General features: G+C 54.9%; 1 protein-coding gene across 1 annotated transcript in view; it reads left to right on the forward strand.

Moving 5' to 3' along the window:
• Dnah17 (dynein axonemal heavy chain 17) overlaps window positions 1–13,426 on the forward strand; it is a 106,485-nt gene that overhangs the window by 90,780 nt on the left and 2,279 nt on the right. Inside the window, exons 70-78 of the mRNA XM_074045000.1 lie at window positions 638–831; window positions 2,692–2,840; window positions 3,605–3,732; window positions 4,928–5,155; window positions 6,802–6,993; window positions 10,753–10,932; window positions 11,243–11,425; window positions 12,525–12,707; window positions 13,108–13,251. Coding sequence (XP_073901101.1) covers window positions 638–831; window positions 2,692–2,840; window positions 3,605–3,732; window positions 4,928–5,155; window positions 6,802–6,993; window positions 10,753–10,932; window positions 11,243–11,425; window positions 12,525–12,707; window positions 13,108–13,251 — 1,581 coding nt within the window. The remainder of the gene's footprint in view (window positions 1–637; window positions 832–2,691; window positions 2,841–3,604; window positions 3,733–4,927; window positions 5,156–6,801; window positions 6,994–10,752; window positions 10,933–11,242; window positions 11,426–12,524; window positions 12,708–13,107; window positions 13,252–13,426) is intronic.

Genomic DNA, 13,426 nt, shown 5'->3' on the forward strand with positions numbered 1-13,426 from the left:
AGGCCCCAGGCTATCCAAGGCGGAACCTCCCCCAGCAACCCCGGTGCCAGGAAAGGGCAGAGTGTCAAATTACCTCAGATTCCTGGAAGCTGGGCGCAGGTGGCTCACGCCTGTAATCCCAGCTACTCAGGAGGCAGAGATCAGGAAGATGGGCCTTCAAGCCAGCCTGGGCAAATAGTTCACAAGACCCTAGCTGGAAAAAAAACCCATCACCAAAAGGGCTGGTAGAGTGGCTCAAAGTGAAGGCCCTGAGTTCAAACCACAGTACCAAAAAAAAAAAAAAAAAAAAAAAAAATCCCGGACACACTGCCAGGGACCCTCAGCTCCCAGGTCTCGAATCTCAGTCCAAACCCACCTGAGGAAGGAGAGTACTGCCAAGGCACATGGCCTCTGTCTGTCCTGACCCTATGAGAGGCAGCCTCGAGCTGTCACGGCCTCGCAGCTGGAGGGGCGAGCTCCCATCCTGAGGCTGGCTTCCTCTCATGGAGGTCAGCCTACAGCTGGCAGGAAGGACAGTCATGGCCTCGGGCTCCTCCCGAGACGATGGCCTCTCAGGGACCCGACTAAGGCCATAGGGGAAGGTACCTACTGACCCAGGTCAAGCAGCCAGTCACCTGGACCGCTGCGTCTGCCCTAGGCCCTGTCGGAGATGGACGAGTTCAAAAACCTGGACAGCGACATCGAAGGCTCAGCCAAGCGGTGGAAGAAGCTGGTGGAGTCGGAAGCCCCCGAGAAGGAGATCTTCCCCAAGGAGTGGAAGAACAAGACGGCGCTGCAGAAGCTGTGCATGGTGCGTTGTATGCGACCTGACCGCATGACCTACGCCGTCAAGTGAGTGTCCAGGGGACCGGGGCCTAACCTGCCCTCCCACCCCCTCCCGCAGAGGAAGGAACAAGGCTCTTGCCCACATGGGTCTTTGGTGGACCAACTCTGACCCTGAATTCTTGTTAACTCTTGATGTGTCTAGGGTGCGGTCAGCGGGACCCCTCGCCCCACTGACATGTGACAGGGAGATGGGGCTCTCCGTGTCAGCCTCCAAGGCTGAAAGCCAAGTTAATGTCCTCTGTGGTCAAATGGGGTCTTTTACAGGGTGTCTGGGGGAGGAAATGGCAAAGCCATCATTATCCAAGGACTTTCAGTCCCTCGGTGACTGGCCTTAGTGGCACTGTTGTATGGATGTCACTTCTGGCTAGTTGCAAGTGAATTGCTCTAATTTTGAACGCGCCTTTTCTGAACCCTTCTGTGTTGGAAGAGGACGGGCCGTTAAAGACAAGGCGGGATTTTAACACCGAAGATAGGTCCAGGGCCTGCTTGTTCTCAGAGCCTCTTTGGGCTGGGTGGCTCCTTTTCTTTCCATCTCTCCCAGCAGCCTGGACACAGCCAGAATTCCCAAAAGACACCTGTGTCCCCATCAGAATTCCCCTCTGACAAAGCAGACCCTGACTCACCCTTGCTGCTATTCCCAGACTCTTTTGTTGCTTTGTCTTTCTCGGGTGGAAGAGGAAAGAGGCCAGGAGTGGCAGGCTGGAAGGGAAGGGGGTGGAGTGAAAGAAGAAATCGGGAGCATTGAGCTGGGGGCTGTGAGGGGGGAGGAAGCAGGGCTGGGTCCTGCAGGGGCGCTGGAGGAGGGCCGGGCCGCGTTTGGGAGAGGCCCAGGTGAAAAGCCCTGGCCAGTTGGATTTCAGGTAGCTGCCTTGATTCTGCAAAACTAAATTATTTGGCCTGGCCAAATGCTGGGCAAAGGTGATTTAGTTTCTTCCCAGCCCTGACCTCATCTAGAAGGCTCTTCATGGGCCAGGGTCACGGCATCTGTGTTCTGAGTCCATTCCAAAGGCCTGGACTGAACAGAACCCAGGGCTTCAGGAAGAGCAGCACCCCCGACCCTGTTACTGTCCCCACCCTCACCGCCTTTAGTCAGCTCCGGCTCAGGAAACTGCAGAACCTTGCAGCAGCTGGAGCAGGGAAACGTGAAGGATGAGATGCCCCGAAAGTCCTGGAGAGCAGGAAGCAGGGAGAAGGGGCTGGTGCAGCTGGCTGGCCGTCAGGAGCAGAGCAGATGGTGGGACGTCTTCCCTGACCCCGGGGGTGCTCATGCTCACTGCTTCAGGGGAGCAGATCCACAGCCACAGCTCCTGTCAAAGCCCGGGCTGGACAGCAAGAGCTTACCAGCTCCAGCTTAGAAGAGTTGAGATTACAGTAAAGCCCAGGCCCCTGCGACCATGAGCGCCAGGCAGATCACCCACACACTAGATGACCCACGAGAGGATGAGGCCTCGACTGACCCGGATTTACTGGGATCAAGTTAAAAAGGGCTTGGGGCTTGGTAAAGATGGAGGCTTCTGTATTCTGAAGTTGCTTTTTCTTCGATTCATATTATCCGTGTTGTGTGGTGCTTCTCACCTGCCCCCCACACTCCTTCCTCTGGCCTCACCTGCCTTTCAAACCCAGGGCTGCCCTCCCTGTACTGCAGGGGCTGCCTCAGGAGAGGCGCAGGGCTTGCCCTGGAGGCAAAGGGCACCCAGAACAAATAAAGTCGAGGTAGAAAGCTCACAGACTCCACCCCTTCCCCTTGAAGGGGGAGCAGTGTCTGCTGGAGAAAGTCCATTGGGCCAAGCCCACCCCACTCCCCTCACCCTGGACTAGAGCAGGTCCCCACTGCCTGCGGGTCTGACCAAGCACCGTCGCCTGCAGGAACTTTGTGGAGGAGAAGATGGGCAGCAAGTTCGTGGAAGGCCGGAGTGTAGAGTTCTCCAAGTCCTACGAGGAAAGCAGCCCCTCCACACCAATCTTCTTCATCCTGTCTCCGGGGGTGGACCCCTTGAAAGACGTGGAAGCCCTGGGTAAGTGTCCTCCAGAAACGGGGCCTGTGTCGGCGTCCTCACGTCAGGAAAATGCAAAGGGAAACCACAGCTGCTGCTGCCGCTGCACACCCGTTAGGATGGCTAGGCGACATCAGTGGAGGAAGACCAGGGTGCGGAGAAACCACCGGGAGGGATGGGAACCGGTGCGGTCGGCCTGGAACACGGTTTGTTGGTTTCTCGAGCTACACAGCGTTACTGTATGATCCAGCAATTCCACCTCCGGTAGGCTCCCAAACACTTTGAAGACAGGCATTCAAGCAACACAGTCACCAAAAGGCAGAAGTGATCCCACTGATGAGTGCATGAACAAGATGTGGTAGAGCCATGCTGGGGAATATTATTCGGCCATGAAAAGGAGTGGAACTCTGACACAGGCTACCCCGTGGACGAACCTTGAGAACAGTGTGCTTGGTGGAATGGAAGAAGCCAGCCACAAAGAGCTCACGTGTCCACAACAAGCTAATCCACAGGGACAGACAGCAGATTGGTGGGGTAGGGGTGGCTGTTCCTGGGCACCTGGACTGGAACCAGATAGGCAGTTGCAGATGGCGAGTGTACTAAATGCACTGAGCTGTGCACCTTCAGGTGGTTTAAAATGATAAATATGATGCAATGTGGTTTTTTCCTCCCAACCAACAAGACGGGGAGGCACGTGGGATCCCCAGCAGGGGTCGGAGCCTGAGCCTGTTGCAGCATCACCCACCCTGCGCCCCTGGGCTTTTCTCATTGTCTCCCTTCTTTAGGGAAAAAACTGGGGTTTACCATCGACAACGGCAGACTCCATAATGTATCCTTGGGGCAGGGACAAGAGGTGGTGGCGGAGAACGCCCTGGATGTGGCTGCAGAGAGCGGGCACTGGGTCATCCTGCAGGTGAGGGCCCCCTCGGCTAAGCTGGCCGTGGGGATAGCTGGGAACCTGAAAGAAAGCAGGTAACGGGGACTGGGGGAGCAGTTCAAGTGGGAGAGCGCTTGCCTTACAAGTGCAAGTCCTGAGTTCAGTCCCCCGTACAGGGGGGGGCTCGGCGGGGAGAAGGGAGCAGCTTATGGGATTTGCATTAAGAATGTGGATGGGAAGCCAGGCACTGTAGCTCACACCTGCAATCCCAGCTACTTGGGAGGCTGAGACCAGGAGGATAACCCAGGCGATAGTTCATGAGACCCCCCCATCTCCAAAGTAACTAGAACCAAATGGACTGGAGCTGTGCCTCAAGTAGTAGGGCGTGTGCTTTGCATGTGTGAAGCCCTGAGTTCAAACCCCAGTCCTACCAAAAAAAAGAAAAAGAAAAATGTGAACAGGAATCCTACAAGGCCCTGAAGGCGGGGCACACCATTGTCTGCTTGGCCTGAGCCGGCTAGGGTGAATTGTGGGGAGCTAAGTGGAAGTGTGGTGAGAAGAATACCAGGATTTATACCAGACTCAGTATTTAAAAAACCAATATGGAGCCAGGTGCGGGTGGCTCACACCTGTAATCTTAGCTACTCAGGAGGCAGAGATCAGGAGGATGGCAGTTTGAGGCCAGCTCGTATGAAAAGCAAGACCCTATCTCAAAAATACCTACCACAAAAAAGAGCTGGCAGAGTGGCTCAAGTGGTAGAACACCTGCCTAGCAAGTGTAAGAACCTAAATTCAAACCCTAGTATCACCCAAAAAAAGGGTCCAAAAAAACATTCCTCCCCTCACGTCCATGCTTGCTTGACACAGACAAAGGCCAAAGCCCCTAGGGGATGTGTTCTGCACATTTTGGTTAAACCTTAGCACAACTACCCTTCCTTGGCCTAGAGCCCCTGGACTCCTCATGGCTCCCTGAGCAGGACTGTAGACAGAGTAATCTCGGCCTGGTGCGGGGGACGCACAGGCCTCACCTCAGGCTGGAGGCTTTGAAATGACCGAGGCAAGAACTGCTGGAAACACCCCTGGTTAGATGCACAGGGGCAGCCACCTCTCCTCAAGGCGTGTGTTGGGGCCATTAGGCAGAGCCCTACCCATACCAAGGGGACACGACTGAGTGGCCTGTGCCCGTGGGCCCAGGGTGGGGCAGCTAACCCCCGGTCTCCATCTGCTGCAGAACATCCACCTGGTGGCTCGGTGGCTGAGCACCCTGGAGAAGAAGGTGGAGCGCTACAGCACAGGCAGCCATGATGACTACCGTGTGTTCATCAGCGCGGAGCCTGCCCCCAGCCCTGAGTCACACATCATCCCCCAGGGCATCCTAGAAAACGCCATCAAAATCACCAACGAGCCGCCCACCGGCATGTACGCCAACCTGCACAAGGCCCTGGATCTCTTCACCCAGGTAGGGCGCGCGTGGCTCCAGGGCAGCATGACGGGGCACGTCACCTCTGAACCCGAGACACCTTTGCTCTGGTGTTCTCCCATCCACACCACCCCCGGCACACGTGCACACGCACCCCACGTGGCGACATGTCCCTGAAAGTACGCACGTGGGTACTTAAAGCCGGACACAGCAGAAACACAAGGTTCTTAATCAGTGTCACCGCCAGCACCGGGTCCTGGATAAAGAGGCCAAGCTCCCGCAGGTGGCTCCCCAAGGGTCGGTCAGTGCTCCCTGACCCCTGCTCCTGCCTCAGGAGGTCGGAAGCTGATCTGAAGGCTGACTGCAGGAGGGTGGGCCCCGCACCCCACGGCCAGAGGTGAGGGCGAAGATGGGAAAATGGCGATGCTGTCCCTCCAGAGATCTGGCTCCATGGCCATCTTTCCTTACCTCAGCCCCCCTCCCTTGGTCCACTGTGAGTAGGAATGGCACCAAAACAGGACTGGCTGGGTAAAATAACCAGAGCAAAATGGACCGGGGGTGTTGCTCAAGCAAAAGAGGACCTGTTTTGCAAGTGCAAAGCCCTGAGTTCAAACCCCAGTACCACAAAACAAAAAGTGACAGATGTTTAAGATGAGTCACTTATTTTTTATGCAAGCTGTGATTGCCGTGTGCCCAGTTTGTGGCAGGTGCAGGGACAGGTGATGACCAGCCCACCGGCTGGCTGGCGGGCAGCAGTCTGGAGAGGGGTGTGGGTATCCTCCCTGGAAATGGGACTCCAGGTGACAGGTGTTAGAGGATACATACAGTGAGGATCAGGGCCAGCCCAAGAACTGTGGGCTGCTGGTCTGTAATGACTCAGTACAGCCATGGAGAGGCGGCCCTGCTGTGAATCCGAACCTGGGATCTGCTCTGCCTGCAGTGTCTCTGTGGGTGACAGATTGGGGCAGGGCACAGGCAGAGCTGTGAGCCTCACCTCCAGCTCTAGTGCCACCACGCCAGGCCAACTGTGTTCTTTAATAAGTAGTGCACTACAAAATAATGATCAAGGGTTGGTGGAGTGACTCAAGAGGTAGAGTGCCTGCCTGGCAAGTGTGAGACCCTGAGTTCAAACCCCGAAGCCACCAAAAAAATATCAAAATAATGCTTTAAAAGTATGACATAGCGAACATATAACCCACCAGCATAGTCATTTGTCAAGTATTTAAGCATTTTGTACATGCAGAACTGTGCCCCTAAATTTTCATGCGGCAGCATCACCCTGACGTGTGAGAAGCACGTGTGCCACCAATGTGATGATGGCGGTGTCACTGGATACCTCATGGGTCCGTTGCCTCACCTATGGTCTGTCATTGACTGAAGTGTTCTTATATAGCACACGGTTTGTTTTATAGAAAGCAGAATCACTCTTAGTTGTGATACAACAGCATTTTGGAAAGAAGCAAGGGAAAGACATGTCCCCACCTGTGCCTTCATAAAGGTGCTCCTTGTGCCCGTCTGAGGAGGGACCCCAGGTCCCATCGGTCAACGGCGCTATCCTTGCCCGCACCCCCTCCTCCCAAACAAGCTGGCAAAGACTGTGCTCTGGTCCTACTGGGGCACTTCTGTAAAAATCCCCTTTTCCACTGCCTCCTGACACGGATGGGATCATGTGCCCCCCCCAACAGGACACCCTGGAAATGTGCACCAAAGAGATCGAGTTCAAGTGCATCCTCTTTGCCCTGTGCTACTTCCATGCCGTGGTGGCCGAGAGACGCAAGTTTGGTGCCCAGGGGTGGAACCGGTCGTACCCCTTCAACAACGGGGACCTCACGATCTCCATCAATGTGCTGTACAATTACCTGGAGGCCAATCCCAAGGTGAGGGACATAACCGTGGCCTGACTCTTCCTGACCGCCCAGACGCAGGTATACAATCCCTGCCTCCTTCTGGCCACCCTTCCCTCCCACCCGCCCTTTCTTTTAATTGTTCCTGGCCTTGTGTTTAAAAGACGCGAAGTAGGGGTCACTGTGACCTCACCGACCTCACTTAACAGTTACTACACAGCCCTACACCATCACCTGTTGCAGTTGTTGGCTTTCTGGCAACTGATCTACTGACCAGTGTCCTCCACAGGTCAGCTCAACAGCTCCTGTCCAGTTTGCATTGGAACCCCACTCCCCGCAAAATCCCAGCAGCCCTGGAGGTGTGGGCTTCCTGGGCTGCAGGCCTTGCCAGTACTACCAGTGGCTGAGATCGACCCAGTTTGGGGGAAGGAGGCACTTTTGTCCATCCTCGTGTACAATGGGAATGAAGGCATGGAGTCACATGCAAATTGAACAGGGCTGGAAAGAGGCAAAAGTCAGCCAGGGTGGTGGCATTGGTCTAGCATCTGGGTGGCTGAGGCAGGAGTATCTCAAGTTCCAGGCCAGTGTGAGCTACACAGTGAGACCCTGTCTCAAAAACTCCAAGGACTGGAGTTATAGCTCAGTCGTAAAATGTTTGCCTAGCATCCACAAGGTCCTGGGTTCCATCTCTGCAAATTGTCTTCAGCAGGCAGGGAACAGCAAATCTGACAGCAGAGTGGAAGGGGCCAGGTGGGGTATGGAGTAGGTGGGACCTGGCACTTTGGGACCAGACTGTGGAGTGTGAATCGCAGCTGTGTTATTTACTGGATGGGGACTCTGTGTGTGTGTGGCAGGTACCCCCGCAGGCTTGGTGGCCCCACCAGTAAGTCCCCTAAGGCACAGTCACCCATCCATAAATGAGAGCAGCAGTCTCCACCTCCACAGTTATCAGGATCTGACATGGAGTGGGGGAGAAGAAGATCCAGTGTCCCCTCCAGACAAGGCAGAAGGTTTGTGCACGCCCCATAGACCTTGGCTCCTCCAAATCAATTGTGACAAGGACTGGCTCCCAAGAGAGCAAGGCAGCAAGCATCTTCCTGCAGGCCATGCAGTGGCAGGCACAGAGCTGCGCTCTACCATGTGCAGGAAGGCACGTGAACCTGGTCAGCAGAGTCAACCGTCCGAACTTTTGTGACAAGTGGCACTGGCACCAGAGGCACCTGGGTTTGAAGACTGCTCTGCTGCTCACTAGCTGAGATATCTCAAACAAGTCACTCAGCCTCTCTGAGTCTGCCTCCTCGCCACTGGGGCACTCCTGCTTAAAGCTTTAGGGAAGAAGAGGAAAGATGGGAAGTGCCAGCCTCAAGAATGTCCCTCCTGTCGCCTAACCATCTTGAAAGGAAGCCCACACTGCGGGCTGGGGGGAGGCGGATGGGGCGACACTAAGCAGAGCAAGGAAAGATGGACACATCTGTTCCCCGTGAGCAGCCTGAAAAGTCCAATGGGAGGAGCTGACCTGAAGTCAAGCTCCCACCTGCCTTAGGAGGCCGCAGCAGGACTTCCCTGACCCAGACTTCAGAGGAAGATGCCCGCTCAGGATGGTGGTTACCACCACAGAGTCTGGGCCGGGCCATGGTTCCCGGTGATGTATACAGCCTTACAGAAGCAGGAGGGCAGAACAGCTCCTGGAGCTCCTAGGTGACAGGCCACCATAGCCCCCAGATGTACTGTGGGAGGGGACAGTAGTCTCCACCTGTGGCTGATGGGGGCACAGTGTTTTTCACCATGTCCTCCAACACACAGGCAGAAGACGTCAGGAAGGAGTCTCACCATTACGTTGGGACCTATTCTTCTGAGGACACTAGGTAGAGAGGAACAGTCTTGCAGACTTTTATTTGCCATTTCTCTCTCTCTCTCTCTCTCCCTCCCTCCCTTCCTCACACACACACACACACACACACACACACACCCCACAAACAGATTCTAGCTAGGCTAGCTGACCTCCCTCCACCTGAGCTCCAGATTCAGGGAGCCCTCTCCCCTCTGCAGACTCGCCACCCCCTGCACCCTTCCTCAAGCACAGGTTGTGCCTAAGTAACCCCCTGTCATCGTATCCAGGACTGGAAGACCACCCAAACCAGCTGGAGCATTTGGTAAAAATAGAGATGCTCCATGAGCACTCTGGGGACTCTGACACAGATGTGGGAAACCTGAGGGCCTCCTGGTTATCAGTTCCCTGGCCCCTGCCCCTCGGTGGAAAAGGCCAACCCCAGGAGGCAGCAGCAGGTACCTACTTCGCGGCAAAACTTGCTTCCGAAGCAAGTAAGATGCAGAAACAGAAGCTCAGCATAAACTCAAGAAAACCAAGCAAAGAAAAAATTTCAAGTCAGAAAAATGTCCATTTAGAGAAGTCATGTGTTGAGTAAAACTCATGGGACAAAATCAGACACTTGCTTATGTAACTAATTCTTATTAATTCACCAGAATTTCATCAACAGCTCTTTTAGGCAGAGTTTCTTTAGGAAGTTACAAAAATGGCAGCTGTGATTCCTAAGAAAATACGCGTGTATAAAACCCGAGTGAGCATGGGCAGCGCGGTCCTACATGGGGGCTGTCCACACGTGATCATACAGGCGGTCACAAGCCACACGGCACAATGCAGCGGGTCCAGATGGAGAGGACCATGTGTCAAATACACACTGGGTTTCAAAAGCTCAGTACTTAAAAGGGAATGTTAACTATCTAGTCATTTTTTTTCACCTATTACACATCAGAATGATCCTTTTACTTAAAGTGGTAGTCCAGAAATCAGAAATTACAGACACGGCCCCACTTGTGTCTCCTACCGCACTTCCCCTGGGATGCTCTGGGCAGCAAGAACAGGTCACACTGGGGCCAGGGGCCGAGGACCAAGCTCCTGGCTTTGTGGGTGAGGGTGCATTTGAGTCAGGCTCTGGAGGATGAGGAGCGTCTCCAGGGCAAGGGTGGGACGTGAAACAGCAGAAGGAACAGCGGATGGTGGGAAGAGCTGAAGGGCGGGATGAGTGGTAACAAGCAGGAGACGCGGCCAGAAAGTTCCCCTGGCCAACTGGGAGACAGTTGGTGCCAGGCAACATATGCACACTGCCGAGTTTGGAAGCCAAGGTTTTGGTTGAGTGAATTTCTTGCTCAAAGCATTTGCTCTCCGCTGCCACAAAGATCTCCAAGACACCACACTGGTGGGTGAGAGCTAGTGGTGGGTGAGAAGGAAAGTCAGAACCAGGACACTGACAGTGGGATCATTGGAAGACCCACTGGCTACCTTTCGAACACATGACCAGGCTGGACTTCCTGGCCGAAGGGAGATGCAGTGGTCAAGCATCAACCCTTGAGCATCAACCCTTCAGACTCCAGCTGCCTTCTGGGAAGCATACTGTGAGGAGAGTCAGGGTGCGGGAAACGAGGGAGCGGAGGGAGGGGGTGCTGCTTAGGCCTGTGACATCTGGGTGACCAGCAGACACCCAATGATATCACTGTGAAGAGGGAGCGAGTCAGAAGTGGAAGCCGGCCTAAGACGAGAGCGCGGACCTCTAGGGGCCAGCCACCTGAGTCAGACATGGTGGTGCGGGACACAGAGAAGGGCAGTCATTACACTGGGAACCCTGAAGGCAAACAGGCTGGGAGGCCGGCCTGCCTGGCAAGGATGCGCGACACAGCAAGTCCTCCTGAACTTGGATGACCATGTAGCCTGACCATCTTCAATGACAAAAAGGGGCAAGGGGTCACCTCCTAACTGCTTTCATTCTTCCTAAGGTGCCCTGGGACGACCTCCGCTACCTTTTTGGTGAAATCATGTACGGTGGCCACATCACGGATGACTGGGACCGCAGGCTGTGCAGGACCTACCTGGTGGAGTACATCCGAGCAGAGATGCTGGAGGGAGAGGTGCTGCTGGCCCCCGGGTTTCAGATTCCCCCCAACTTGGACTACAAGGTAAGGCGAGGTGACAGCAGCAAAGGCTAATGCTGTCTTGGCTGGCTGCTGTGAGGGCCTCACCTCACAAATGGAATGTCAGAACCTGAGCAAGAACCAAGCATCCAAAACAAGGAAGGGGGGGAATGCAGCCTCAGGGATGGGGGGAGTGCAAATGGGGCAGCCCAGGATGAGGTTAGGGAACAAGTGGGACTTGTACAGAGGGCAAGACGTGGGTGGAACATTCTGGCAAGAAATGCTTAATAAACAGACACAAGTCTCAGCTTGCAGCTGTACCTTGGCAGCCTGCTCACAAACCGGCTCTTTTCAGGGTTACCATGAATACATCGACGAGAACCTGCCCCCCGAGAGTCCCTATCTGTATGGCCTGCACCCCAATGCAGAGATTGGCTTTCTGACCGTCACCTCGGAGAAGCTGTTCCGGACCGTGCTAGAAATGCAGCCCAAAGAGACGGACGCGGGAGCAGGGACAGGAGTGTCTCGCGAGGAAAAGGTAGGTCCCTTCCCCAACTCCCCACCCACAGAGCGGGGACAGGGCCGGTGGGGTGGGGAGGCCTCCGCGCAGTGCAGCCAGGGACTTGTTAGCTCACTGGCCTGGGGAACTAGAAACTCAGGGAGACAGGTCCGATCTACAAATTGGTTACTGGGCCGCTAGGGGACGCTGGGTGGCTGGCTGACATAGAAGCATCTTCAGTATTTTGTGCAGCCCAGGCTGCAGCCGGGACCCTGGGAACAGAGGTATGGCTCTCCTGGGACAACCTAGTTGCACAATAGTCCTCCAGACGGCTCGGAAGTCTGGCTGAGCAGGGCCCACTAACCAACCAGCACTCAGCCTTCGAAACATGCAGAATGGAAGAGTTCTGGAAAAGCCTTGCTCACCTGGACTACTTCTGAGCCATCCCATGAGGCTCCAGCCCTCTTTGCATTATCTAAAAATATATTCTGAAAAAATTCTGCTACACGGCCATGTTAAAAAAAAAAAAAAATTCCGCTACAAATCAGCTAAGCTTTGGACTTTGTGGTAAATACATCAAATTTAGGGTCAGAAGACCCTGTCAGGCCAGCACCTTTCCTTGATGTAACAATTGAAACTAGAAATCTATTGCTGCACTGGGCATGGTGGTACATGGCTGTAATCCCAATTACTTGAGAGGCTAAGGAAGGATTGCAAAAACAGCAAGACTGTTTCAAAAAAACAAACAAACAAAATCTACTAATGGACAATGGCGGACATGACCACTACGTGTGCTGTTCTGGGGGGGCGCGGAGGACGGCAGCAGCATCTCCAAGAGGAAGGAGCCAGTGTATTCAGGCAAGTCCAGAGGCACCAGGCAAGGGTGGTCAGATGTGCCCACAGCCCCACACGGGGCCTTGCCAGGGGTCCAGAGCCCTCAGGACCTGCTGGCCCTTGTCAGATGTGGCTACACCTCGTGGTCCTACGTTTCTGGCACCTCTGCTTGCCTCTTACCTTTCCTCTGGGGAGTCAGGGCTGGGAACTCTTGGGCAGGATCCCTCACCTGACACTGGTCAGAGAGGGCTCTCTGCTTGAAGACACAGTGCCAGGGCCTTGCTGAGTACTGACTGACTTCCAGGTGAAGGCCGTACTGGACGAGATCCTTGAGAAGATTCCAGAAACATTCAACATGGCGGAGATCATGGCAAAGGCAGCTGAAAAGACCCCTTATGTGGTAGTTGCCTTTCAAGAGTGTGAAAGGATGAACATCCTTACCAATGAAATGCGTCGTTCACTAAAGGAGCTGAACCTGGGGCTGAAGGTAAAAAAACAAAAACAAAACACGTGGGTCACCCAGGACTCTGGGAACGTGACTTGGAAACAGTTTGGCCTGCAGAAAGATTGCAAAACGAACGATAAACCCCAGGCCTCCTCTCAGCCTCAGCTCTGGAGGTCAGCATGTTATCGCCTGCCCCCTTCCTTCCCTCCTCTGGAATTCTGGGTGCTCCAGAACAGCCACGGGAGGTTATCTAGACTGTTCCCTGGCAGGAAACACTGGCCAGCCCCGATGCAGGATGTCTTCAGAGGCGCCACCCGGAGCCATGCTGTGCTGACAACACCAGACACACGGGGGATGGGAGGGCCTCTCCCACCCTCCTGAACATGGGTAAAACAGGCAGGCACCCTGCCTGCTGTCCCAGACTTGACTGTATGTCCCTTAGGGGGAACTGACCATCACAACAGACATGGAAGACCTGTCCACGGCTCTGTTTTATGACACGGTACCTGACACGTGGGTGGCCCGGGCCTACCCTTCCATGATGGGCCTGGCAGCCTGGTACGCAGACCTGCTGCTCCGAAGCAGGGTAAGCTATGTCCTCCCAGAGCCACCACTGATTGTGGACATAGGGACCGTCACGCCCAGGGCTGTGTGGCCGCACCCCAGGTGTGATGGCCCTGGAGGCCCTGCTGGCCTGGTCTCTGCTGGAGCAGGGTGGGCAGGCCTGACTCAGTCCCTCAGACACCCTGACAAGACAGGCA

The sequence above is a fragment of the Castor canadensis genome, chromosome 11 (assembly GCF_047511655.1).
Source record: "Castor canadensis chromosome 11, mCasCan1.hap1v2, whole genome shotgun sequence".
In the NCBI taxonomy this organism is placed as follows: domain Eukaryota; kingdom Metazoa; phylum Chordata; class Mammalia; order Rodentia; family Castoridae; genus Castor; species Castor canadensis.